The sequence below is a fragment of the Delphinapterus leucas genome, chromosome 1 (assembly GCF_059928025.1).
Source record: "Delphinapterus leucas isolate spDelLeu-1000000601 "Yukka" chromosome 1, BTC_Dleu_Yukka2, whole genome shotgun sequence".
NCBI lineage: Eukaryota > Metazoa > Chordata > Mammalia > Artiodactyla > Monodontidae > Delphinapterus > Delphinapterus leucas.
The window spans coordinates 92,996,423-93,023,113 of record NC_143129.1 but is presented as its reverse complement, the minus strand read 5'-3'; the positions used below and the strand labels follow the sequence as shown (position 1 = coordinate 93,023,113).

Sequence of the window (26,691 nt, the reverse complement as noted above, 5' to 3'; positions counted from 1 at the left end):
AACCATGAGTTTCCCACAAGGTTCTTTATTCTTTTCCTTTTCTCTTCATACTTAATGCCTTCAAGAAATTATCTACTTTCTAGTCTTTAACTAGACTTTAGCTTCCAAGTTGAAAACTTGAAATTTCTATCTCTTACCCAAACTCCAGTCATTTGATTTTGTCTAAAACATCTCTACTTAAAAGTTGCATGTATGTCTTTCCTACTCTCATCCCAAGATCCCCTCTCACCCACACCCGCCAAAAGCCAAAATAACAAACTGATTTTCCTTCCAAACTCTCCTTTTTGTCAGTAGTACCACTAGTCTTTGACTGTTGATTTCTTTTTTCTTCTACTTATTTACCCCTCATATCTAATTCCTAAGTACCTCCTCTTGATTCTTCCAAGTAGAAATTACTTACAGATTTGACTGTCTTTCATATTTCCATTTTTACCACCCTACTCTAGGCCCTCACCACTTCTTACCTTGGATATCACCATACTGATTTTTAAGTGTTAAACTTGTCATTGTTTTCTAACATTGGTTAATAACTTATGATAATTATGTTATTTCTGATCTTTTCGAAGTCAAGTGCAAGTACTTCAGGGATTTAAGGTTTTTTATGAACAGTCATCACTTAATGCAGTTACAGCTTTTTCTTACTACTTCAATTTATCAGGTCACTGCTAACACATAAATAGTGTCCTCTTAAAGTTAATTTTTTTCATTGTTGTTTATCCCCTCCTGGAATATCATTTATATCCCTTTCCACTAATAAGTCTTATCTTTTAATTTAAACAGAAACCTTGTGTTTGTTTGAACCTTACTTACCAGCTGTGTGAGTTTGGACAAGTTAATTAGCCTCTCCGTGCCTTAGTGTCACTTTCTGTAAAAATAGGGATAATTAATAGTCTTTACCTTATTTGGTTGTTGAGAGGATCAGATGAGTTAATATATAAAGTTTGCTTAACGTGTTTAGTACGTAGTAAGTGCTCAATAAATATTAGCTATTCACATTAAATAAATATCTAGTTTAAGACCCATTTGATTCAAGTCATTCCTCCACTATTAAGACTAATTTGCTAGCTGTCTTTGGGTATGCCTTGGACCTCAGTTTCCATATATGTGAAATGATTAGGTCATTTCTAGGATTTTTTTTCGATTTATACTACTGAAAGCAGTGTGAGATAGAAACAAGAAGATCATGAGCTTCGAAGTCAGGTAAACTATAAGGTAACAGGAAGCATATTACTATTAAAATTCTTAATATTTTTCACTTAAAGATGAGGTTATATGACTTCTTTTGGCTTACATCATCAATAAGAATTAGAGCTAAAAACAGATCCCTGGTGTTCTGATCCCTGTTTAATATGTAATATTCTGTTACCAGTTTGATTTTTTGTTTAATTTACTGACATTGATATAAATAGTGACTGACGAATATATCTTTTTTTTTTCCCCAGGTAAAGACTATCCACAAAAAGCTATAAAACAAGATAAATTATACTCCCTAAATTAAAAAAAGGCAAGATCCATGAGTGGGCATCGGTCAACAAGGAGACGATGTGGAGATTCTCACCCGGAGTCCCCTTTGGGCTTCGGGCATATGAGTACTCCAGGGTGTGTATTAAATAAATTGTTTCAGTTACCTACACCACCATTGTCAAGACACCAACTTAAGCGGCTAGAAGAACACAGGTATCAGAGTGCTGGACGGTCCCTGCTTGAGCCCTTAATGCAAGGGTATTGGGAATGGCTAGTTGGAAGAGTTCCCTCCTGGATTGCCCCAAATCTCATCACGATCATTGGATTGTCAATAAACATCTGTACAACTGTTTTATTAGTCTTCTACTGTCCTACAGCTACAGAGCAGGTAAGAGGAATTTCTTTAATAACAGATATAAACATTTTTTGCATGCCAGAAACCCTGTAATTGGGATTTTTAGCTCATTTAACTAAAGGTAAGATAATCTGACAGCTATTTGTCAACTGTTTTAAAGTATCCTATCATATATATCGTTAATAAAGCTCATAGCTACAACCTACTTTATATACACTATGCTTATGAGAAACCAGAAGCAAAGTGTGGACTCTGATCCCAGTAGATAAATTAATGTTAGTTGAGACTAACATGTAAAATATTCCTTTAAAATCAGTAAGTCTTAATTCTTTAAAAAAGAGTTTTATCCCATTTTTTAAAAAATGGCTAGTAAAGTCTTAGCAAAGTTTAAAATGATCAGAGAGGAAAGTCTGTGGTAGTAAGATGGCACAGCTATAAATCAGTCTTATCAAAAGTATTCTCTTGGTTCCAGTAAGAGTTATTGAATATCCCTTTTACCTTCCTGTAAACATATGTGGCTGATAACCTCAGGAGTGTCTCCCTTATTCTAAGAAGGCAAAAGAAGTGTAAGAAAGAAACAGTATAATGTATTTCCTGCTGTGGTATCCTGCTATGGCTGCCATTAAAAAAAGGGAAGCATGGTATTGCTTACAAAGACTCTCCCTGGGCCTTCTAAAATATAAGTCTCTCCACTGCTATTCCCTCTTTTACTTTCTCTACTCACTTCCTAAAACCAAAACTGAAACTAGAGCCCTTCATCTGAATGGGTAAATTGATGTTTAATTGATTTTAAAATGTTCTTGTCAAAAAGTGAACTGGGTAAATTGATGTTTAATTGATTTTAAAATATTCTTGTCAAAAAGCGAACTAAGGTAGTTAGGTAGATGAAGGAGAATCAAAAACATTTATTGCTCCTGTATTAATCAGAATGATCAGCCACAGGTAAACCAAGAAGATAGAAGGTGATCCTCAACTAATGCTGTTGAAAGTGACTGAACCATGTAAATCATAATGGCCACAACATTCCTTGTCTTGTTTTAAGCTTGAAGTAATTTTTTTTAATGTAGTCTTTTCAGATGATTTTTTGAGATAAAATTATCACCATTCAATCCTTTATACCTTTCTGTTTTCATTAATTCATTTGTTACCACATATAGCTCTTAAAGTAGCTATTGAGGGTCACATTACCTATAAAACATACTTTATTTTTTGTCTTTTGCCAGATGTTTATTTTCCCCTCACAATTGAATACCTTTATCTTAATTCCTCTTTTACTATACAGGTACAGTTTATACAGATTGTATGGATAAATTTCTGGTTTCCCCTCATTTTCTTAACTGTCTTGCTTTACATCAATCAATAAACTTAAAAATAAACACCAGTACAATTGTTTAAATATGCCCTGGGATTCTTTATCACATTCTTCGAGCTGTTTTACTCGTGGCTTACTTGAGGACCTGACATATACTTCCAGAGGAATCTGGTCCAGATCTCGCACATCTTTAGAGGTATAGAAGAACAGGGAACTGGGTTGGTTCCAGTTGAAGCCTTCTAAGTCCTAAACTAGTTCCAGGATGGGGATCAGGGAATGAGAGCAGGGTGGAGGGTAGCTTGGCCACGAATAGTCATTTATTCAACACCCAGAGTATACCAGGCACCATGTTCCCTATAGTACTTTTCCTCATCCTCTCTTCTTAAGTGATTTGGAATTATTAGAGTAACCTTAGAATTAGTTAAGTCTTTGGGGAAACTTCCAGCATAGGAACTACACTAATCACAGAGAACTTTTCAGAATGCTGCTGGGAGGACTCAAGGTGGAATATGACTGTACAGTAATAATTCCCTGATTGATACATTCAGTGTATCAGGCTCTTAACCCAGCTGAGACCAGACTGGCTCCTGAATGAGAAGGCTTTCTTCTTAAAACACCTATGAGAGTTGTGAAATAATGGAAACAAGGAAGAAATATATAAATATTAGTTTAGCGTTCTACAGATTCACCGGAAAAAAGAAAAGTCCAAAGATAAGAAGGCTTTGCTCTCTCATATATGTAATAACCATCTTGCTGTTTTCTAGGATTATGTATATACTAATACTTGAAGTTGTCTCTGTTCCAGAGTAACACTTTTCCCCATTAAAATCCTAAAACCCCCAAGAAGTTCCTTGTTTTCTAGTCCCCTAAAGCAGTACTGATCAATAGAAATTTCTGTGATGATGGTAGTGTTCTGTGTCTGTGTTGTCTGATACGGAGGCCATAGATACTTCTGGCTGTTGAACACTTGAAATGTACCTAGCAACTGAGGAACTGAGTTTTTGGTTTTATTTAATTTTAATGAATTTAAACTAAAATAATCACAGATGGCTGGCTAATGGCCATTATATAGGACAGTGCAGCTCTAGAGAGTTACTGGATTCCTCTAAGAGTAAGAAGCAGTAGACTCAGTCTAGAAAGGTAGAGTTCTTAGTCACATAAGATAAATCACTTAGTCCAGTGTGCTGGCATGTAAACTGTGGTTACATAACCACAGTTATTGTTTTCCAGGTTTGTAACTCGAGCCTGGGGGAGGTATGTACAATGATCCTTTTAGCAACCTCAGTGTTTTAAAATATGAGATTCCAAGAAAACGTTTAAGAGAAGATCTTTACCTTTAATAACTGAGATCTAAATAGACCTCTGTCAGAGAGATACCTCTTTGCAGTGCAGAATATACTGAATATTTTTTGCAGCTCTGAGTAGTTTTAATTTGCAGCCCTGAGCATTTAATACGGTTAACTTGATAACCAATATATGAGAAATATCTTGTGGTTATAAAATTTTTTTCATGGCCTGGGCATGGGAAAATAGTAAAAAGTGATGCAAAACACTCTGACACATTCTTACGGAGAACAGACCAAATAGAAGCTCTCCTTATTTATTTATTTATTTATTTATTTTATTTGTTTTTGGCTGCATTGGGTCTCTTGCTGCACACAGGCTTTCTCTAGTTGCAGCGAGTGGGGGCTACTCTTCATTGTGGCGCGCGGGCTTCTCGTTGTGGTGGCTTCTCTTGTTGTTCAGTACAGGCTCTAGGCGCACGGGCTTCAGTAGTTGTGGCAGGCGGGCTCAGTAGTTGTGGCTTGCGGGCTCTAGCGCGCAGACTCAGTAGTTGTGGTGCATGGGCTTAGTTGTTGCTCCGCGGCATGTGGGATCTTCCCAGACCAGGGCTCGACTCCGTGTCCCCTGCATTGGCAGGCAGATTCTTTACCACTGCACCACCAGGGAAGTCCCAAAGCTCTCCTTTTTTAATTCACTACATTTAAATTCAATATTAGTGGTTCAGTTTCTGTCTGGGAAAAGAGAAACCATTCCTTGAAAATGTGACCATAAATATTTGAAAAATAATATAAGCACTCTGTCTAGTAAGTAGATCATTATTTTCCTAGTGTTGTTTCATGGAACATTGAAGAGAGGCCTAGAGCCCGTGCTCCGCAACAAGGGAAGCCACCGCAATGAGAAGCCTGCACACCACAACAAAGAGTAGTCCCCGCTCGCCGCAACTAGGGAGAACCCGCCCACAGCAACGAAGACCCAACACAGCCAAAAATTAAAAAAATAAAAATAAATAAATTTATAAAAAATAATAAACAAGTTACATGCTCAAATAAGTTTGGGAAATGGCAGCATGTTGTATCCCCCTTGAATATGCACAGTATGCATTAGTGAATAATCTCAATATGCATTAGCAGTCTTAAGGGCTGGAAGAAGTCCAGCAATTAAGAAATCTGTTTAACATTGTTTAATCCAATGTTTCCCAAGTGAGTTTAGCATGGAAATTTTATTTTTGTGTAATACCTATAAGCGTCTTGAAAGATACAATTTGGGAAAAACTGTACTGGGTTATTCATTAATTGATTCTTAGAATCTAAATGTTAGGAGAGATCTTATAGAAGTTACCTAGCCTAATCTCTCATGGGATTTCTGTATTATCCCTGTGAAGTAGTTATCCAGCATCTGTTTGAGTCCCGCTGCAAAGCAAGGAATTTTAATTCTCTTATAATTCTGATTGTTTACAGAAGTTTATCATTATGTAGCACCTGGATCTTCTCTCCCATAGCCTCCAACTTCTCTGAAAAATGAAGATAAAATATCTGCAGTAAAAATATATTAGCCAGATATAGTAATTAATATGTCTTATTACTCTTGCTTTCCTTATTTTATTTCACAGGCACCTCTGTGGGCGTATATTGCTTGTGCATGTGGCCTTTTCATTTACCAGTCTTTGGATGCTATAGATGGGAAACAGGCAAGAAGAACCAATAGCAGTTCTCCTTTGGGAGAACTTTTTGATCATGGGTGTGATTCACTATCAACAGGTATTGTTGATTTTTTAATATTAATGATTAGCAGAGTTAAAAGGAATATGATAAACAGTGATAATAAGATAAATAAGAGGTTCCTGGTGTTATAATAGTTATCAGAGTAAGTGGTTTTTTGTATTACAAGTTTTAGTATTTTCAAAAATATAAATCTGGTTAATATTTGTTCATTATTTGGTGGTATTGGGAAATTTAGAAATTAATTTCTACTTAAGTTATTTTTAACCCTAAAACCTGTTGTTTTGAAATTCTAAGGCCATAATTGTTATCATGGAAAAATCTCATAAATTATAGATGAGGGTTCAATAATGCGAGACTAGGAATTTGTAGTCTTTATATTTAAATGGATGTTATGTAGACATGTAAAATTACGTTGTAGACTTGGAGTATAACTGTGATAATGGGCTTGGATGAAAAGACTAGAAAAAAAATACACTAAGGTGCTAGCAATAGATAAGTTACTATAATTAGATTATATGTGTTATGTCTTTATTTGTACCATTTAAAAAATAATATTTTGGTAGTTTTTTACAGAGGAGAAAGAAATTTAGAAATTAAGTGACAGTTTCTAACTAGTCTTCCTTTGAAGAAATCCCCTCACCCTGACTTCCCACCCACCCCCGACACACACACACTTATTTTTTATTTAGCAGCTCAATTGGTTTCTTGTCATTTGGCATAGCATTTAAAATATTTTAAAAGACGCAAACAAAAACCCTTGATGGTTTTACCTTGTGAACTCAGATTCACATACGTAGGTGTATGTTAAAATCATTGTTTCAGTGTATCCTGACAGCAGCTTGCTTAGTAGAGGGGAAGGAACAGCTAAGCTCTTATAAAGGCTAGTTGGGCATCTTGAAAGGCTATTATAATTTAATTAGTTGGCAGCAGAATGATAGGTGTCCTGTTTTTTAAGTGATAGTCATTTTTGCATTAGTAGTTTGAGTTCCAGACTTTTATAGGAAGTCCTTTTTTTTTAATGTGTATTACCCATAATGAAATCTGCTAAATAAGAAAAGACAACTATCTATCTAAAGCTAGTAGGTCCCTTTGTGAATTATCTAGGCCTTTTGTTTTTCTTTCTTTTTGACCTTCTGCCTTGTAATTTTTCACTGCTAACTGGTATTATAGAGTTGGGGGAATACAGACATACCTCAGAGATATTGTGGGTTCGGTTCCAGACCACTGCAATAAATATTGCAATAAAGCGAGACACACAAATTTTTTTGGTTTCCAATGTATATAAATGATATTTTTACACTACACTTTAGTCTATTAACTGTGCCAGTAGCATTATGTCTGAAAAAACAATGTACATACCTTAATTTAAAAATACTTTATTGCTAAAAGAATGCTATCATCTGAGCCTTCAGCAAGTTGTAATCTTTTTGCAGTAGTAACATCAAAGATCACTGATCAGAAATCATCATGACAAATATAATAATAATGAAAAAAGTTTGAAATATTTTAAGAATTACCGAAATGTGACACAGAGATAACTAAGTGAACAAATGCTGTTGGAAAAAAATAGACACTGATAGACTTGCTCAATGCAGGGTTGCCATAAACCTTTAACTGGTTAAAAAAAAAAAAAAAAAAATGACAGTATCTGGAAGCATAGTATCTGCAAAGTGTAATAAAATGAGATATGCCTGTACTCCAAAAAATGCTAAAGTATTTTAGTTGCTTTCAAGAAGTTTGGTTCCACTAAGTGGTGTAGTGAAAGAAGAGATTGAAATTACAGGGTAAATGATAATGTAAAAGATGATATCCTACTTTCCTGTTTGCATAGATAACTGAGAGAAGATTGTACGTTCACAGCATGTTTTCTTTTTGCCTCATGTAAAATCATTTCCAGCTCAGTTAATGTTTGTTATTCAGATTTTTCAGTTTTCATTGTGATCTTTCTTTTTCAGTTTTTGTGGTTCTTGGAACTTGTATTGCAGTGCAACTGGGGACAAACCCTGACTGGATGTTTTTTTGTTGTTTTGCTGGGACATTCATGTTCTATTGTGCACATTGGCAAACATATGTTTCTGGAACATTGCGATTTGGAATGTAAGTAACACTTAATGGTGATTTTGTTTTCTCTTTCAAATATGTAGAATGTTGCTTATAGGTATTTGAGTATTAGGACTTGATTAAATCACTAGTTCAGTAAATAAAAGACGTTTAAAACTCTCATTATTTTAGCTACTATGTAGCGGTCTCAATCACGTGTCCTTCTGTCACACTTTTTAAAAGGAAATATTAGAACCTCCCAACCAATATTTTTAAAGTAACAGGAAAAACAGTAGGCCCTTCACTCATATCCACTGTATTTCCCTCAGACAAATTCATTTTTCTTTTTCCCCACTGTTATTCACCTTAACACTATGTTTTACTTTGACATATGAAAATGTATTTTCAGGAAAGAAAAGATAGTTTATGAAAGCAAAGAGCAACTCTTATCTCCAAATATCATAGCTTAATTAGATTTTATTCTTTTCACATCGTTTTATTTATGAATCTGTAAATATCTAAGCTCTTAATAATTTAGTGGATATGAGCACACCATATAGATTACTACTGCCAACAAAATGCCTAACAATTTAAAAAATGAAATAGAAACTTTCTTCAAACTCCGAAGTGAATAGTTCCTACCTGGTGATTAGTACTTTTCCGTAAATATTAATGAGTAAACCAGTCTTGGAACAATGTTAAGGATGGAATTCACCAACTGGTGTTTAATTAAGTATCACAGATCCTATTTACACTGCTTAAGTTAGTCTTTCATTTTTTTCACGGTGTAGGCTTAAAAGATAACTTGAGAAAAGATTCTGAAAACTTCATGGAATATCAAAATAAAAATCTTGATGTCAAATGATAGGAGAATATCTTAACCTAATTTCTCATTAAGGCAAATAATTAATGAATTTTAAAATTTTAGATCACTGATAAACTTAGTTTTCTAGGCCTTGAAAAAGCCAGAATGCATAGAAATTTTTAGCCGTTCCCTACAAGTTCACTTCAGGTGATTTTTGCTAACCTTATTTAAATAGAATTTAAGATTTTCTTATGACAGTAAGTGAATAATTATTAATACTTTGGATGTTAACTAAAAGACATGTCTTGGAAGAATTTAAAGATAAAAGGATTTAGAGAACATGTTTAAGGCACATCTCAAGTGACAATAGTGGACATGAGCGTCCAGTTGAAAACTGTATGCCTGTGCCTTCATCAGCAGTTTATAAAATGATCTATGCTCAGAAAATATGGAAGATATCTGATATTAGAAAAGAGCAGTAATCGAAAATATTATATGCAGATGTTTTTCCTCAATATTTTCATAGCCTTTACATTATCTCAGTAATGTTTTCATAGTTTTTTTCTGCTTTAGGTAAAAACCACAAATTACGATAGACTTCTAGGATCACTTGGTTTGTCCTAATTCAGTTTTAATTGTTTGTGATGTTACTGTTTTCAAAAATAGCAGAATTTGTAGTATCTGTTTTTCACACAGTTTATGTTTCATTGGTTATTATCTCACAGTTAACTTTCAAACCCTTATTTTGAAAGCTTATCTAGCCCTAATTTATTTTCTTTCCCTTTCAAGTAAAGCAGCACCAGCTACATGGTGTAGGAACTGAAGGAAGGAAAGAAAATGAACCGTGGAAGCAAGGGAAGCGTTAAATAGACAGTGTTTTTAGCAGTGATTTGCTATCACAACTTTCTTTTTGCCGGTCTTAAAATTTCCCTTGCAGTGTATTCCTTTGATGAAATATATACTTGAAGAACTGAAAGCAGTTCTATATTGTTAAATCATAAGATGCTTATAGGGGTGTGGCAGGAGATAAGGCTGGGGAAGATCCAGAAAATTGAGGGCCTTCTATGTCCTGCCAAGGACTGAGGGCTTTTTATCCTGAATCTATTGAGAACCTTTGCAGGACCTAAAGCAGGGAAATGACAAAAGTACCTTTTGGAAATATCAGTCTGGCAACAATTTGGAGGGTGAATTGGAGTGGGCTGTGACAGAAGTAAGAAGATCCCTTAGGAGGCATCAGCATAATTAAATGTGAGGAACAATGAAATCTGAACTAGCACAATGACAGTGCTATCGAAGAGAAAGGGATAGCTTGGAGAGAGACTTAAGAGGTAGAAACTGTAGGACATAGTCTGTATTTGGTTATGGAGAATGAATGAGAGAGCAGAGACTGGAATGACTCCCCATTCCCCTCCTTGGGTGGTTGGATGGAAGGTGGAGAAAGGCCCTGCAGCAAGAGGAACCTATTCAAAGGAATAGTTTTATCTGGAACACGTATGTGAGGGATTTTAGACATCCAAATAGAATGAGAATAGCAGAAAACATAGAGAGCAAGCCTAGAAAGAAGCCCATGAAAATTATTGAACAGCCAGAGTAGGAGGAGGCATACCAGAATGAAAAGCCAGTAGAGGGATGAATTTCAAAAGAGAACAATGCTAAGTGCTGCCAAGACTCAAAATGAGGCCAGACTGTAGGGAACAGAAGTGAACAAAATAAATAAGCACACAGTTAATACAGGTTACTTATAAAATGTGTAGCTGGGATGGGAAGGAGCAAGGTATCAGAGGAGCAAACATGGGCTCAAAGGAAGAAGGGGTTTGTATTTTTAATGGGAAAATTTTGAACATAGCTCATACTATGGTAGCTATGAACATTTTGAAACTGACTTAGAAAAGAGATTGAAGACACCTGAAGAAAGGGGGGGGGTGATTTATCGAGCTTAGACTGCTAAAAATGCAGGACCTAAAGGAGTAGAGTATCAGGCAGTTGGGACTAGATTAGGAGCACACTCTCCCTCTGAAACTGTAGTGCTTCCTTATAATGGTGTGAAAAAATATCTAGAAATATTGAGACCAGTTGGACTTAATTTCTCAGTTTAAATTAAACATTTGTATTGTAAAGGATTTTTTAAAAATCGACTTTATTTATTTATTTAAATTGGCTGCAGCTTGTGGAATCTTAGTTCCCCGACAAGGGATCGAACATGCGCCCTTGGCAGTGAAAGCATGGAGTCTTAACCACTGGACCTCCAAGGAATTCCCTAAGGGATTGGTTTTGATTTGGGAAAACTGTATACAATTTTCTGAAATCTTGCATCCACATTAAAGCAACACCAAATTTAGTTATTTTTAAAATTAAAAGCAAGCTACAACCTTCATAGAAATATACTGCAAGTGCTTTACATTTAAGGAAATATTTATCAGAATACCAATGTAATGGAAGCATATGGAATAATATAGATATTTCTAAAGTAGTTTTAGATATTTCTAAAGATATTTTTAAAGTAGTTTAAAGTAGTTTAAATTTTAGATTTCACTTTTTTTTTTTTTTTTTGCGGTAGGTGGGCCTCTCACTGTTGTGGCCTCTCCCGTTGCGGAGCACAGGCTCCAGACGCGCAGGATCAGCGGCCATGGCTCAGGCCCAGCCGCTCTGTGGCATGTGGGATCTTCCCGGACCGGGGCATGAACCCGTGTCCCCTGCATCGGCAGGCAGACTCTCAACCACTGTGCCACCAGGAAGCCCCAGATTTCACATATTTTTTTTTAAGAGCAGATATAATAGGCAGATGTATAGTAGCTTAAATATTGAAGTAAAGTTTATATGTGTGGAAGAGAAAGTCCAAATTTTATTTATTTAATTAGGAAAGGTCAATTCTCAAATATAATTTGAGAAAAGAAATTTTTAAAAATCACTTGTGTTTTCTTCCTCCTTAGGGGAAAGCAGCCTTAGGCATCTTGGGAATTTTATTTTAAAACATTTTTATTTTTATTGTTTTGTTTTGATATTTATACACGAGTGACAAAAAAATCATGAGGTTTCTTTAATATATATATAATAAATCCAGGTTGTTATATGTTTAATAACCTTATAAAATAGTATATTTACCAAAGAAGAAATTTTGTTTGTTTTTCTTAGTCTCCTAGTGTCCCTATTTTTAGTTTTTAAGTGTGCTTGCACAAAAATTGGCATAATAATTTATCCATAACTAAATAATTTTCATTCACAGTCAGGTATTGTGAAAAAACCATTGTGATTTGGATACTTCTTCCCTGAAAGTTATCTTTGTTCTGATTACTAAAATCTGATTTGCTAAAAGCTGCCTTGCACAGAGAATATCAGTACCTGTCACAGCTAGACAGACCTCTGTCCTGACAGTGCTTCTGGACTGAGTAAGTAGAGAGCTGATGGAGATGGGTACTGCTCATGGGGACCTTCCAGACCCAGCTTAGACCTTTAGGATTTTTACTAGCCTGGATATGAAAAACTGAGGGAGGGATATGGGCTTAGAGGCTAGAACTGCATAGAAGGATTGGGTTAGTGAAAGAAGAGAAGAATTATCAGTTGAAACTCATTTGTAAACATTTGTAAAATATTCTTTTAATGTTTATGGATTATATTAAATGGAAGAGTTCACATTTCTTAAGACCTAAACCCTCTATATCCAGATACTTTTAAATATATAACTTGTAGATGTATGTATAGAATCATTTTTATAAATTAAATGCTTAGAAACCCTAAACTATCTATAATAAGACTATATTTCTGTAAAACATAGGTCTTAAAAAATCTTACACACTGTGAAAGGTAAAGCTCTTAAGTTATTGTTTCAGAAAAAAAATACTCTTATCTTTTTGGGAGAGAATAAAAGAAAGGAATTATAATAGATTGAACTCAGGCCAGTGTGTCTTGCCTCAAGTGTTATCTCCAAATTATCTGTATATCAGTTTGGGCAAGGCCCATGACTTTTGTGGGCCTCATTTCCCAATTTGTAACGTAAGAGTTTTGGATTACATGATATCTAAGGTTCCTTCTGAGAATCTATTACTTTTATAGATATTATTTCTAGTGTGCTTATTATTTATAGTTATAGCAAGCAGAGTATCTTCACTTTATGACATTTTTCAATTCATGCATCTAGGGTTTCACATTTACATTAGCTAAAAAGCCTGCCACCAACATTTATTCCTATGTAAGTAAATAACTTCTGGCTTTTTCTTTTCTGTAGTTAATTGAAAAAAGTTAATAGGCTGTGTATTTACTAGTAGTGTGACAAATCCAGTTCATCTTCATATACAAATAACCTCTAAAGAATAAGTATTCAAAGACCTCCTACTTCCAAGTAATTAAAAACTGTTTGTTATATTGGGTTGGCCAAAAAGTTTGTTCGAGTTTTTCTGTAAGATGTTATAGAAGACCCCGAATGAACTTTTTGGCCAACCCAATACGTAATCCACTTTCTGTGGATTAAGAATTAGGAAATTTCCTATATATAAAATAGATAAACAATAAGGTCCTACTGTATAGCACAGGAAACTATATTCAATATCCTGTAATAAACCATAATGGAAAAGAATATGAAAAAGAATATATGTTATATAACTTATCTATTTATAAAGTATGTTATATAACATATACATACTATATATACATATTATGTTATTTTATATGTACATATTATATTTTATTAACTGAATCACTTTGCTACACACCAGAAACTAACACAACATTGTAAATCAACTATACTTCAATAAAAAATAAAAGAATTAGGAAGCTTCCTACTAAATTCCTGTATAGGATCTGCCTATCTTTAAATGTTTAAGATTTATCACATGAATTATTAAATACCAGAGATTTTCCTTTTAGTTTCTAGTTTACCTGTTTTGTTTTTTTCCTCAGCAATGATTCATTCATTTGGACTCGGCCCATTTAAATTTTATCCAATTATTATAGATAATATCCTAAAACAACTACAGCATTTGTATTAATGTAAAACCTAGATTGTAGTTTGAACTCTCAGATCATCGGGTAAAATCATGGACCTCTTTCTATCTCATTAGCATTCCTCAGTTCTTAATTTTGATTATGTAGTTTTTATTTGAAGCGTGTTCTATACTGCTACTCTATTTCTGTCACCATTGAATTGGATGTTTTAACTATTTTTACGACTAATAAACTAATCCAATATAGTAGAGAGTTATAATGCTGATGGGGAATTAAGGGAAGAGAAAGGAAAAATGATAAGATTCTTAGACTAGAAACAGGAAACAGGATAAGGAAATGACCAATTTGATTTTTGCTGTGGCCATATCAAAAGAAGTCATACTTTCACTTTCCCTCTTGCCCCTTCCACATCCATGTGGTAATTTTACTGAAATAGCAGAGGTAGGAGCAGGATGAGGTGTGGAGAAGTGAAGGGTATAAGATGATTAGCGGTTTTTCAAGCACATAGATAGATGACTGTCCACTGGGGCTTCTGGGAAGCATTTCTATCCACAGGGAAGTCTGGATAGGTTCTGGCACTGAGGGGACCTATGTCACAGACAGTGTGATTATTTGGCAAGTAGTATTCACCATTCCTAGGTAATTAAGAATTGACTGCATTTTTAGTTCCAGTGTTTCCAGCTGCCTATTTATAAGTCATTTATTCAGTGTATTACAGTTTTAAATTTTAAACTTTTATACTGTTTTGATTTGGGTAAGAAGTATACCTGTATGCATAAGGATAGTAATTGTACTGTGTAAATTGTTTCATTGAATCTTTAGATGTCTTTATAAGGAGAATGCTACATTTTAAATCTATTTTTGCTACCTTGTTTTAGTAGGGCTCTTTAGCAAAAGCTCTGAGTAAAGTTATTTTGAAATGTTTGTTTCCTTATGCATAGATTCGATGTTACAGAGTCCCAGATCATAATTATAATATGCCAGCTTCTCACAGGAACCCTGGGTCCTTGGTTCTGGAACTTCACGGTAACTGCTAGAATATTCATGCTGTCCAGTGAACAATGGCGTGAACTCAATAAAGACAGCACCTTTGTCATGCACAGAGTAATTTAAAAACAAAAATTCAAAAGTCTTCTTGTGGTATTTCACAGACAAACAGGTTATTAGAAAACAAATAATTTTAAGATATAGGGCAATAAAAATCCACCCTATTAAACAAAATTTTTTGAAATATAGTATTTCTGGTGATTTGATGCTAAAAACAATTCTCTCTCCCATTTATCTACTGTACCTTGTAACATTTTTGCTCTATGAAATATTTTTGAAACAAATACCTTTCCACCATTAAACAGAACTTTTTGGTATTTACATTTTTAACAAAATAAAGCAAGCAGAGTTTTCCTTAGATAGGTAAGTTGAGAGGACTCTTTATAGTAATGTAGGAAAAATTCTGTTTATTCTCTTAATATTCTTTAAGAAACCTGGTACTAGTTTTTCTGCTTCTATTAAATGATCTTGGTTTTAAAAAAATAAAAAATTTAATGTTAGAAGCTATTCTCACTTCTATTCGTTTTGTTTACTGTTTTCCTCTCTTAGTTGTGCTTTAAAAACTAAGTATTCTTAGCTTTTCATGTTACTGTAGTTATTCTTTGAATACCCTCCTTTTTCTGTTTTGTTTTGGTAAATACCTATTTCCTTAATTAATGCTAAGAGAGGAAGTAATAGTATCTTTTTTTCTTTCATATTAGAATTGTAATTTTGGCCTTATGACTTTTGAAAGTTTAAAAAGATTTATTAAGAAATGGTTTCCCAGTGGAATTTTCCAGAATCCTTCACACTTTAGTATGATAAGGTTTATTTACAAGAAAAATAGATTTTTAAAAAAATTTTGCAGTTTAGGGAGTATTGGGGAACTGTTCATATTACAGATCATTCTATCAGTACAAGGCAGCATTAGATTTTGTGCATTGAGTCCCCATACCCAAACATGCTTCAATAATATGATAGAAATAGTGAGTCTCTGATAGCAGTTCTTTCTGAAAGGTATCTTGTAGCATTATAAATCCAGTTATTCAATGGTAGTAATGATGGCTTTGGGGACAAATCAGTAGTGAGGGATATCCTACATCATGTTTTCAAATAAACTTGGAATATGGAGTATACTAAAAAGTACTATAGGCATGTTTTAGGAGCAAAACTAAAGCCATTTTCAATTGAATTTACAATGTATTGGCATAATTATTTGTGGGATTCCCACCTAGAGTAGAATAATATGCATAGCTCAGGATGTGTCATTCTTTAGCACTCCTTTACACTTAACCTGTTTCTGGTACTTTCTCCAAAGACCTGAAGCTTTATGCTCACTGCAGTTGTCTAGATTTATAATTTTTGATAGCTCATTTATTAATATTAATTAAACTTACAAAAGGTTTTTTTCCACCAATGTTCTTAATGAAATTAATAGTCAGGATACTATTATTTACCTTCACCTTGTCTGTCTATGATAACAAAGTACCCTCTGTTTATAGAACCCTTCCTATTAAAATGTTTCTAGAACTAAAGCATTTTAACATCTTGAAAAATGTTTTGGAAATACACTTTTTCTTCAGATATATTGTCTTCACTTTTATCAGTTGCTAACTTGCAGAGATTTTCCTTTGCTTTTAATGTGTGTTGCTTTAACTGATTTGGTCATTGAAATGAAATTGTCAGATGTACTTTCTTTTTTCTTTACAAAGTCAGAGGAAAATATAAGCTTCAGAAAGAGTTGTTCTTTGTAATTTGTCTCCAAATTATTTTAATTTATTAGCATCTAAACTTCCTGTGTTAGCTATTGCCTGTGGTATTCTGCCATTTTAGGGAAAACTGTGTTAGAATGCAAGAACCTTCATCCTGAAACATACAGACATCTTAGTGATAACAAGTTAAAAACGTATGTCAAATGTTTGTCCCAGTTGATTAGCAGACTAAAAATTAGAAGAGTTTTAGCACTGTGTAGGAACAACACTAATTCCTTTCAAGGCTCTGCCACTTATCATTTCTGTAACCTTTGAAAAGTCACTTACCCTATCTGACCAGATTTCCTCATCTATAAAATGGTGGTAATATTTCCTACCTCCTAGGATAGTTGTAAAGATTAAAAGAGTAAAACATGTTATGTGCTGACTACAGTGCTTGCCATAGTGTTTATTAACATTATTGTTATATTTTAAGACCTGTGTTAGTAATTCCCAATAATTTCCAGATTTCTTTCAAAATTGATTGTGCTATTTTGAGAGGAAGAATATGTCCATGATCCCTTTATTTAACTCTGAGATTACTACTAAATGAAGTGAGAGGACTGTCTTCTAATTTTTCTGTTGCCAAAGGTGATAAGTATAGGCTGCCCCCTTAAATTTGAGACCTAAACTTTAGTTCCTCTTAGAGGACTTGTTCTATTCTAGCTTTTGCCTATTTTTCTCTTATTCAAAGTCACTGGGTGGGTTGTTGTTTTATTTTAGTCTTCTCAGATAGTCTAAAGATCTGTATAGTCACTCATGTGGTAGATAATACTGTTTTAAATAATTCAGCTTATCTCAAAAATAGATGCTTAGACTTTCTCTATATATAACACTTGACTTTAAAATACTCATAGTTGTCACTCAGCTGTATAGTTAATGTTAGTAACATTAAGCTTGTCATGCGCAGTTTGCCCCTTATGAAGGGTAGAAAGTAAAATATTGGAAGGCAGTATGTTGAATTTCTAGGTCAGTCTTCATTCCGGTCTACTAGTACTTCACCCACCCTGGTAAAATATATAATGAGTGCCATATTCTGCTTATGTATAAGTTCCCTAGAACATCAGATCCATTTACAAATAATTGCAAATCTGTAGTTAACAGCAATCTAATCCTTGACTAGGACTCCAGCCCCCTTCAATGACTTCCTAAGCAAAATGCTTCTTTTAAAATAGTAGCTAACAAGTCAAATTGTACAAATCAGAATTTCTATGACATTGCGAATCTAGCCCTAGTGCGTATTCTCTATTAAAACCAAGCTGGTAGCCAACCCAGTTACAACGAAATTATATTTATTATGTATGGTTTAATTTAAAAAATTATGTTTCCAAATTAACTGCAAGTATATCTTTGAAATGCATATGCCATATGTAGATGAAAACTAGATTAAATTGTCTTATTTCTGATATTAAAAATGCTAGGAAATGACGATTACATGCTTATCAACGCTCACAGAATGTCAGTTAAATCCCTTCACATTCCTCAGTTAATGCTGAGTCTTGTTGGAATTCAAACCAAATGCATTTGTTAGGAATCTCTCTGAACACTAAGAAATAAAAATGAGACATTCAAAATGAAATTTTCTTTATAGTTAGCTAACTTAGATGGTTTGGAGTTGTTGCACCCCTTAATCGCTTTTAAAAGCTGTACTTCTCATGTAATAGCTGTCCTGATCAGGGAACTTTTTAAGCTGTCTTTCTCTGGTGATGAAGCCTCCCTAGGATCCGCACGGCAACTAGAAAGCTTCTATTTCTTTTTAGTTAAACAAGTTGAAGTTAAAATTACTCATATTTATTTAGGACGCCTTGATATCTTTACCTCTTATTTAGTTGACTATTAGGATGTTGTAAGGAGTGATGGGCCCAAGGGATTTGTTATGAGTGTTGAAGGTTATTTTCACTGTGGACTGCCACACTTACAGCTCCCCTGTCAGAAAGATGGGAGAGCTCAATCTCCACAACTGGTTTGCTTTTCTCCACCTTTCTTCTGTGACAACCATTAGAATGGGTTGTTTGTTGCTGGCTTGTTGTAGTAATTTAAGTGTGTTCTGACCAGAGTACTCATGGATTATCCACAGCAGTTGGGGAAGTTCTTTTTGTCCTTTGACAAAACCTATACTAAAATAAAGTAGAAATAAGAAATTATTTAAGCAATACCAGCCAAGATATTTAAGTACTTTCATGGTTATAGAAAATTATGTTTATTATCGTCTAACTTCCCCCCTCTGAAACTTTTAGGCTGTGAAAATCTAATGCTATAGTTAAGAGATTTGTTTTCCCATGTCTTTTTTTAAAAAGTCACTCTGGTGTTTTAGGTGGTTTTCTACCACATAGCCCTTGTCCCTTGAAGGGCTTATTTTTGGTATAGTTGTGGAGGTTGATTTTTTTGTTTGTTTTTGTTTTAGAGAAATAGTTCCAACACTTGGAAATATTATCACCCATGTTATTATTTTGAAAATAACAAGTGACTACAGAAATGCCAAATTCCTGGCTTATATAATATTCTATAGATAATTATGTCTTTCCTGCATAGCCAAAAAGCGTAAAATGAGCCCCCTCCTAATATGTGTTACAGTAAATTCAACCCATATTGAGAGACTTCTTAGTGGGAGGGTGGAAAAATGGACTGTCAGGTAACCACTTCTCTTCTAAACAGAATCATAACTTGTTCACTGTTAATCATTTCTGCCACCTGTCCCACTTAGCTTGCTTAGTTTCTCTCTTTCGGGATGGCCTCGCACTGCACGTTTTTTCATTGACAGTCAAGATTAGAGCCACACATCCAGAAGTGGTGATAGGCAATTCTCATGATTCAGAGCAGGAGGGCTTTATCCTGGAGTACAGAGTATTCCGCTAAATCAGATAATCACACAGGAAAAAATGTTCTTAACTAACTACCAACTGGTAAGTAAGTTCCCTGACTCTCGCTCCTAACATTAAGGCATTGTTGATCTAAATTCAGTGATAATATCTGAACGGTTTACAGAATTCTGTCTTGCAAAATTTCCAAACAGGCTAATCCATAAAAATTTCCCAGGAATCCCAATTTGGGCTTTGTAAAGATCTTTCATGTTTCCTAATCTCTTTTACTTACATTCATCCAAGGTACAAAGATTAATTGCATGAGGTTCCCTCCATTTTTATTTTGTAATTCTATACTTCTGGCCCTTCCCCTCCCAAAAGGCTACTTCACATATCCAGCAAAATGTTGTAAGATGTCTACCCTCCTCCACCCAAGACAGAGTCGATCATCTTTGACACCTGCTTAGTCTCCTGAGTCTGCTACTGAGTGTAATTCCCCTTATTGGCAACATCACTCACCAGGTCAGCTCTACAGATTCTTTTGAGCCTAATTCAGTCCATTTTTTTTTCAATAAATGTGTATATCAAGATAACTACATCACTATATGTTTGCAGCTTAATATGCTTCTATTTAAAAAACATTCTTGAGCAATCAAAGATAATTTTTTTTAGTTGTGAGAGATTGGTCTCAATCTGGTTATTTATTATGAGCATAAAACTTACATGTCTTAAGCTCACATGATAGATTGTCTGCTTGAAGTATCAATTTTAGAAATGGGGGCTCTATTCTGCTCTGGGATTTGAACCCCCTTGCTGTTGTTGCTATCAGTTTTCTTAGACTGACTTTTTTTTTAAGTTTACCTTCTTAATAGATAAATTTTTCACTTTGTTTAAAAACTAACATTATAAAAAAGGTGTGCAGTGAATAGTCTCCTTCTCATCCTCATCTCCAGCTGTCCAGTTCCCACACTGTCCTCTCCAATAGGTACCCACTGTTCTTAGTTTGTAATGTATCTTTCCAGAAATTTGTTATGTAATTATCGGCAAAAATTAAAATGTAATATTATTTTTCTTCTTTTTTTATGCAAAAAGTTCATATACACATTCTGCAGCATTTTTCTTCACCCAATATAACTTTGATATTTTTCCATGTCACCACTAGAGAGCTACCCCACTCTTTTTTTAAAAGCTACCCAATAGTTCACTGTATGGAAGTACCATAATTTCTATAACTACTCCCTCATTGAGAGATATTTTTAAAGTTTTGCAACTATTAATAATGCTGTAATAAATAACCTTGTACAGACATTTTGTGCAAGCATATCTGTAGGGTAAATCAGTAAAAAAATTAAAAGGCATTTGGATCCAGTAATCTGAGAATGACAATCTCAAGATTATAAAAAGTGCTAGTTTACAGAGGGAAAGGAACATCAGTTTTTGCTTTGCTCCTCAGTCTTCAGAATATGCCCATATTCTTTTTTCAGACTTTCAGGCTTCTAATTTCTACTGCCCTGTTTTTGTACCAGGTTTGTCTCTTCTTGACTGTAAGATCATTTTCAGCAAGCTCAAAGCTAATTCTTGGCTGCTTTCAGTATCTTCCTTCTAGACGTCTTAGAGTAGTTGACCTAATAAGCATAAGAATTTGATTGAGAATTGGGTGAATTTTTTTTTTCACACCCACATCATGGAAGGCATTAAATGAATATATCTAAAGGGCAGTAAGTTTTGCCAAGGTATCAGAGATTTATGTTACTTTAGTAAAAGCTCACCATTTCTTCCATTTGATACTACAAAGCACTTATTTCAAGATCTCATATTATACAGCAGTACAATGCAATCCTCTGCTTGAGCTTCAAAATTTAATACACACACACTTTTTTTCTTTTCTTTTTTTTTTTTTTTTTTTTTTTTTTTTGGTGAGAAAGGTTAAGCTGTAGTTTCAGCCCAACTTCAATGAGTCAAATTTTCTTTAGAAAGGAGGGGTTTTTATTGCTCTGTGAAATTCATCAAATGAAATTAAAACGCTCTGGATTTTATTTGATTTTGCTCATAACAAATTTTTGACACCTCCTTCTCCCCTTTCCTCAATATTTGAGATTTTTTTTCTATTGTGCATGATAGAGGAATGCTGCTAAGCTTGCAAGTAATTAACTTGAAATTGTTTTGAGTAATTCTGCTTTTTTGGATTTTTTGTACCTAATCAGAATTGATGTGACTGAAGTGCAAATCTTCATAATAATCATGCATTTGCTGGCAGTGATTGGAGGACCACCTTTTTGGCAATCTATGGTAACTCTGTACATTGTGTATCCCATATAATGCATGTTGTCTTTTGCTTGTGTTTTTCTAATATGGTATAATCCAGTTAAAGGATGATATGTAAAATTATTTTATTCTTTCTGAAAACAAAAAGTCACAGCAATGATAGGACACAAACTTCTCTTTAGGGCATAGTGAATTTTACTACTTGGGGTTATGTTGTACAGTAGGTCCATTCCAGGGTTATTTTTGAAGGCTATCAAAATTATTATTTGTTGTCCTATTTTACAGCTGAGGAAACAGCAGGTAGTGTATCAAGTTAACCAATGACAAGATTAAACCAAATATTTTATTCTCTTTCTGAGCTACATGAGTCTACTAATTTCTCCATTATATGCTTAAAGCTGAGTAACAAATCTTGGTAGTAAATTAACTCTGGCCCCAGAACAGAATAAGTGCTTATTGAAATCAGTGCCTTAGGATTGTTTTCACAAGCCAGGACCTTGATTTTCAACTTGACTTGAAATACAGTCACCCCTACAAACACAAGTTCTTTTCCACAAACTTCTGAAAGAGCGAATATAATATATATAATACGGGGGCCAAGAACACAGTCTCAGGAACCAGACTGCCTGAGTTTGATCCTGGCTCCACTGCCTACTGTATGAACTTGATCTGTTATTCAACTCTTGTGGCTTAGTTTTCTTCTCTGTAAAATGAAGACAATAATAGTACCTGTCTTATAAGGTTATTTTGTGTATTAAATGAGTATGTGTAAAGCACTCAGACCAGTGCCTATCAAATAATGAGCCCTCAATAGAAGTTGTTGCTGCTTTTACAGTTGGCATGTTTGCTACTCCTAAACAAACACAGTTCATAAAAATCAGATTAATTTTAAAGTATAAGGGAAATTTACTGAGCAAGATTTTTCCCTTACCTAACTCACTTTATGATAGTAAATTAGATACTTAAGGAAGTGTAATTAACATGCTTCCCTAAGTATCTATTACCAGAAATTGTTTAATGCCTTTTGTTGGGAGGATAGTGTTGTGAGGAGGGAGAAGATGAAGGAATAAAGAAAATCCATAGTCAACCAGGAAAATTCTGAAACTGTTCATTCATGTACATAATATCATTCAAAATCACATCTTTTTTTACACAATAGTCTCAAAAGTCAATACTGTCTCTAGTGACATCTGAGGTCTATAGATACATACACACTGTATACATATAGATCTATATCTATAGATCTTGGATTTCACTAGAATGTTATTACTTTTGCTCTTGTGTAGGTTAAATAGTTAGCAGTTATAAATAGCTATAAAACTATCAAATAGTTAATAGTTTTAAACAATTTGGTTGTAGAAGAAGGAAAGAAAAGATTTTCTTTTCCTGAAACTAGGTAATAAAGCCTAAAGCCTACCTCCCACTTAATTTTTTTTAAATTTCTTCACTATATTGATTATTATTTTCATAGGCTTTGTGTTTTATACCAAGATCTCTCCCCCTCCAAAATTATTTTGCATATCTTACACACATATAAATTACCTTTAATGTTTCAGCATATCAGTAACAAAAAAAATGGGATTTCTGGCTTAATCATCCAAAATCAAGTCAGCATCAGGTATATATCCCTAATTATCTGTATCAGTATGGAGGTACAGAAAGCATTGTTTTCAGTGCAGTTATGTATTCACGCAGGCTATACACATATCCATAATTTTTAGGTGGTGCCTGGTAGTAAATTTGCTTCAGGTAAACTTGTCACCTTTCTTTATTAGAATTTATATACACAATCTATACATGAACATAACAGATGTAATTTTTTTTTCTTTTAAAAGGATCAAATATTTTGTCCTATCTTTATTGGCAATTAAGATAATATAATCATTCTTTTTTATTATATGTTTTAAAAAAGTAATCTGAGGAACTCTCAGATCCAAGACTGAAATGGAGGTTGCAGTAGGGAAAGAGATTCACGGGCCACTGTCTTATTATTAGCATCGTTGGTTCTACTGTTACCATCATTAAAATAAAAGGAAAGGACTGGACTTCTCTGGTGATATTCAGAGGCTTAGAGAAATACTCTGGGTTCTTTGAGCAGATTTCAGTACAGATTCCCATAATTGACTTCAAACCACTGTATTTCTTTTTTTCTTTATCCTTGGCCCTATGGGCTCATTGCTGAATATGCTGTTTTGAATTGCATTGTGTTAGTTCAGGAAAGACTACTACATGCAGTGCTCTGATTTGTGTGCCAAAATGGAGAGAAGATATTTAGGGCCTAGCTGTGAAATTTTTATCTCTTTTGAGGTTGAGGCCGTGAAATGGAAATTGCCTTCCAAATCCTCATTAAAAGACTTTTACTGATATTTAAGAAAGCAACTTTATAGTAAAAACAAACAAAAACAGTGCAAATGTCTTCTTAAAGCTGATTTTAGAAAATCAGCTGTTTTGCAAAGGTAAGTGATTTCTATCTACTGCTTATTGATTACCCATTTCTTGCCTTTTTTTTTAATTCAGAGAGTTTTGTTTTTGTTTTTGTTTTTGCGGTACGCGGGCCCCTCACTGTTGTGGCCTCTCCCGTTGCGGAGCACAGGCTCCGGATGCGCAGGCTCAGCAGCCATGGCTCACGGGCCCAGCCGCTCTGCGGCATGCGGGATCTTCCCGGACTGGGGCACGAACCCGTGTCCCCTGCATTGGCAGGCGGACTCTCAACCACTGCGCCACCAGGGAAGCCCAAAGAGATGTTTTTTTTTACCAAGGGTTGTAGTTAGTTTTTGTTGGTTTTGGTTGGTTGGGTTTTTTGTGTGTGCATGGTTTGTGTTTTGGTTCCCCCGCCCTTTTTTACGGAAAGAAATTATTTTCATGCACAAAAGTTAGTATATGGTTTACACATTGCAAAAAACAAGACTTTTTTTGTGTATTGCTTCCCTAAAAGAATATATCCTTTTGGGATGTCTTGGAACTACCTTCTATCATATATATAACTCTTTAAAAAAAGAATGTCATCACTTTGGAAGGGACCCATAAAATCCCCTCACAGTTACTTTCACTGACATTTGATTCTTTTAAAAGTAGTAGCTGAGGACTTCCCTGATCGCGCAGTGGTTAAGAATCCACCTGCCAATGCAGGGGACACAGGTTTGATCCCTGGTCTGGGAAGATCCCACATGCCACAGAGCAACTAAGCCCGTGCGCCGTAACTACTGAGCTTGCGCTCTAGAGCCCGCAAGCCACAACTACTGAGCCCGTGTGCTGCAACTACTGAAGCCCACGTGTTCTAGGGCCCATGTGCTGCAACTACTGAAGCCAGCGTGCCTAGAGCTTATGCTCCACAACAAGAGAAGCCACTGCAGTGAGAAGCCCACGCATCACAACAAAGTAGCCCCCGCTCGCCACAACTAGAGAAAGGCCATGTGCAGCAACAAAGACCCAGTGCAGCCAAAGATAAAAATTAAAAAAAAAAAAAAAGTAGTAGTAGATTAAACGTGTAATAAACCAGGAGACACCTTCTGGAATCCAGTTAAGGCAAATGGTGGGTGTTACTACAGGTGAAGTTTCAGAATTCATTAGGTAGAACTGAAGACTTGCTATATAGTGTAATTTATTTGTATCTCATTCTTAAACTAAAAGACTTAAGTAGTGGCTTTATACTTAACTAAATCAGACATTATAAACAGGCAGTCCCACATTCTTTGGAAGGAAGTATCTAATCTCAAAATGATACTTTCTGTTTCTGCTGAAATTTACAAAGCCTGTAAGAATATTTTATTATGCTCATAAGAAAACTTGCCTAACAGCTTAGCAACTGATACTCTGCATTAATCCAAACGATTAAACCAAAATCTGTGTCCATTTAATCTGGTACACCTGAGAATTTAAGATTTGTTTTAATCTCTGAAAAATGAACTACATTAAACTGATATTATTTGGCTACATAATTTTATGGCATGAATCCAGAGGATTTTACCCTAGCTGTAGAGCAGACACCATGACCCAAGGGAGTTCTTATTCTTCCCAGTCTCAAAGACCATTGACATTCTGGGTAGGCCTGAGATAAAAGTGTTTTTAGTACAGCTTTCTGGCTGTTTCTATAGAGTGGATGCACTTTGATCACCCTGGATATGTTCCAGGAGGATGAGGACAGAAAGAAAGATTGGGAAGGACAATGTGTCCACCCTCCTTGATCTTGTGTGTGAGGTGAAAATGGCAATACTTTTAATACTTTTTAAAAGTGATTGATCAGTGCTGATTTTTAAGTGATCACCTGGTGAGACTTGGGGTTCCTCTGACTTCCGCTTTCCCTTCATGTTGCCTCATTTTGTTGTAGCTAACTTCCTTTTTTCTTCTTAACGTGACGGCAAGGTGTGTCACGTATTTTGAAATACGGTAGTATTTCAAAAAAAGACATTCTACGTAGAGAGAGAAAGGGAGAACATCTTAATCTATTTGATAAGTTTATACTGAGCACCTACAATATCCAGGTTTCTAAAAATCAATTCAAACATAAACCTACATTCAGGAGCTTATGTTTTGGTGTATGTAGCTATCATATATGACAGACGTGAAGAGGGCCCTAAGAATGTTTATGATTCTTTGCCCCCTACGTCTATAGCTTGCTTACTTGGTTTGTGGTCCAAGCCATTTACTAATTTGCCTGGCTTTTGTAATGTTGCTGTTTATCCTTTGTTCTTTCAGAGAGCAAAAATGTCCATGATCCTAAAGCATTTTCACCAAATTTTAAACAGTTGTGATGCAATGCAGTTCAATTGTGGCACAGATTACTGCTACACTAGAGTTGGCACTTGTTTAGTGCCCTGGCCTTAATACAGGCATGCCCCTGTAATGGATTAATGCTTCACTTCTTTTGAAATCTAAGTGAGTGTAGTATTTCCTCCTTTGCCAGACAGGTCCTTTGTCTTTGGAGGGAAA

At 34.8% G+C, this 26,691-nt stretch overlaps 1 protein-coding gene across 4 annotated transcripts in view; it reads left to right on the top strand.

The window, feature by feature from the left end:
* The window catches only part of CEPT1 (choline/ethanolamine phosphotransferase 1), a 35,938-nt gene that overhangs the window by 4,954 nt on the left and 4,293 nt on the right, over nucleotides 1-26,691 (top strand). For 3 of the 4 annotated variants that reach the window (XM_022584090.3, XM_022584088.3, XM_022584089.2), the window contains exons 2-5: nucleotides 1,443-1,852; nucleotides 6,025-6,172; nucleotides 8,092-8,233; nucleotides 21,702-21,786. In XM_022584090.3, the coding sequence (XP_022439798.1) occupies nucleotides 1,514-1,852; nucleotides 6,025-6,172; nucleotides 8,092-8,233; nucleotides 21,702-21,786 (714 nt within the window). In that variant the 5' untranslated portion in view covers nucleotides 1,443-1,513. Of the gene's footprint in view, nucleotides 1-1,442; nucleotides 1,853-6,024; nucleotides 6,173-8,091; nucleotides 8,234-14,860; nucleotides 14,946-21,701; nucleotides 21,787-26,691 lie in introns of those variants that run through there. The other variant, XM_089918123.1, reaches the window with a different exon arrangement.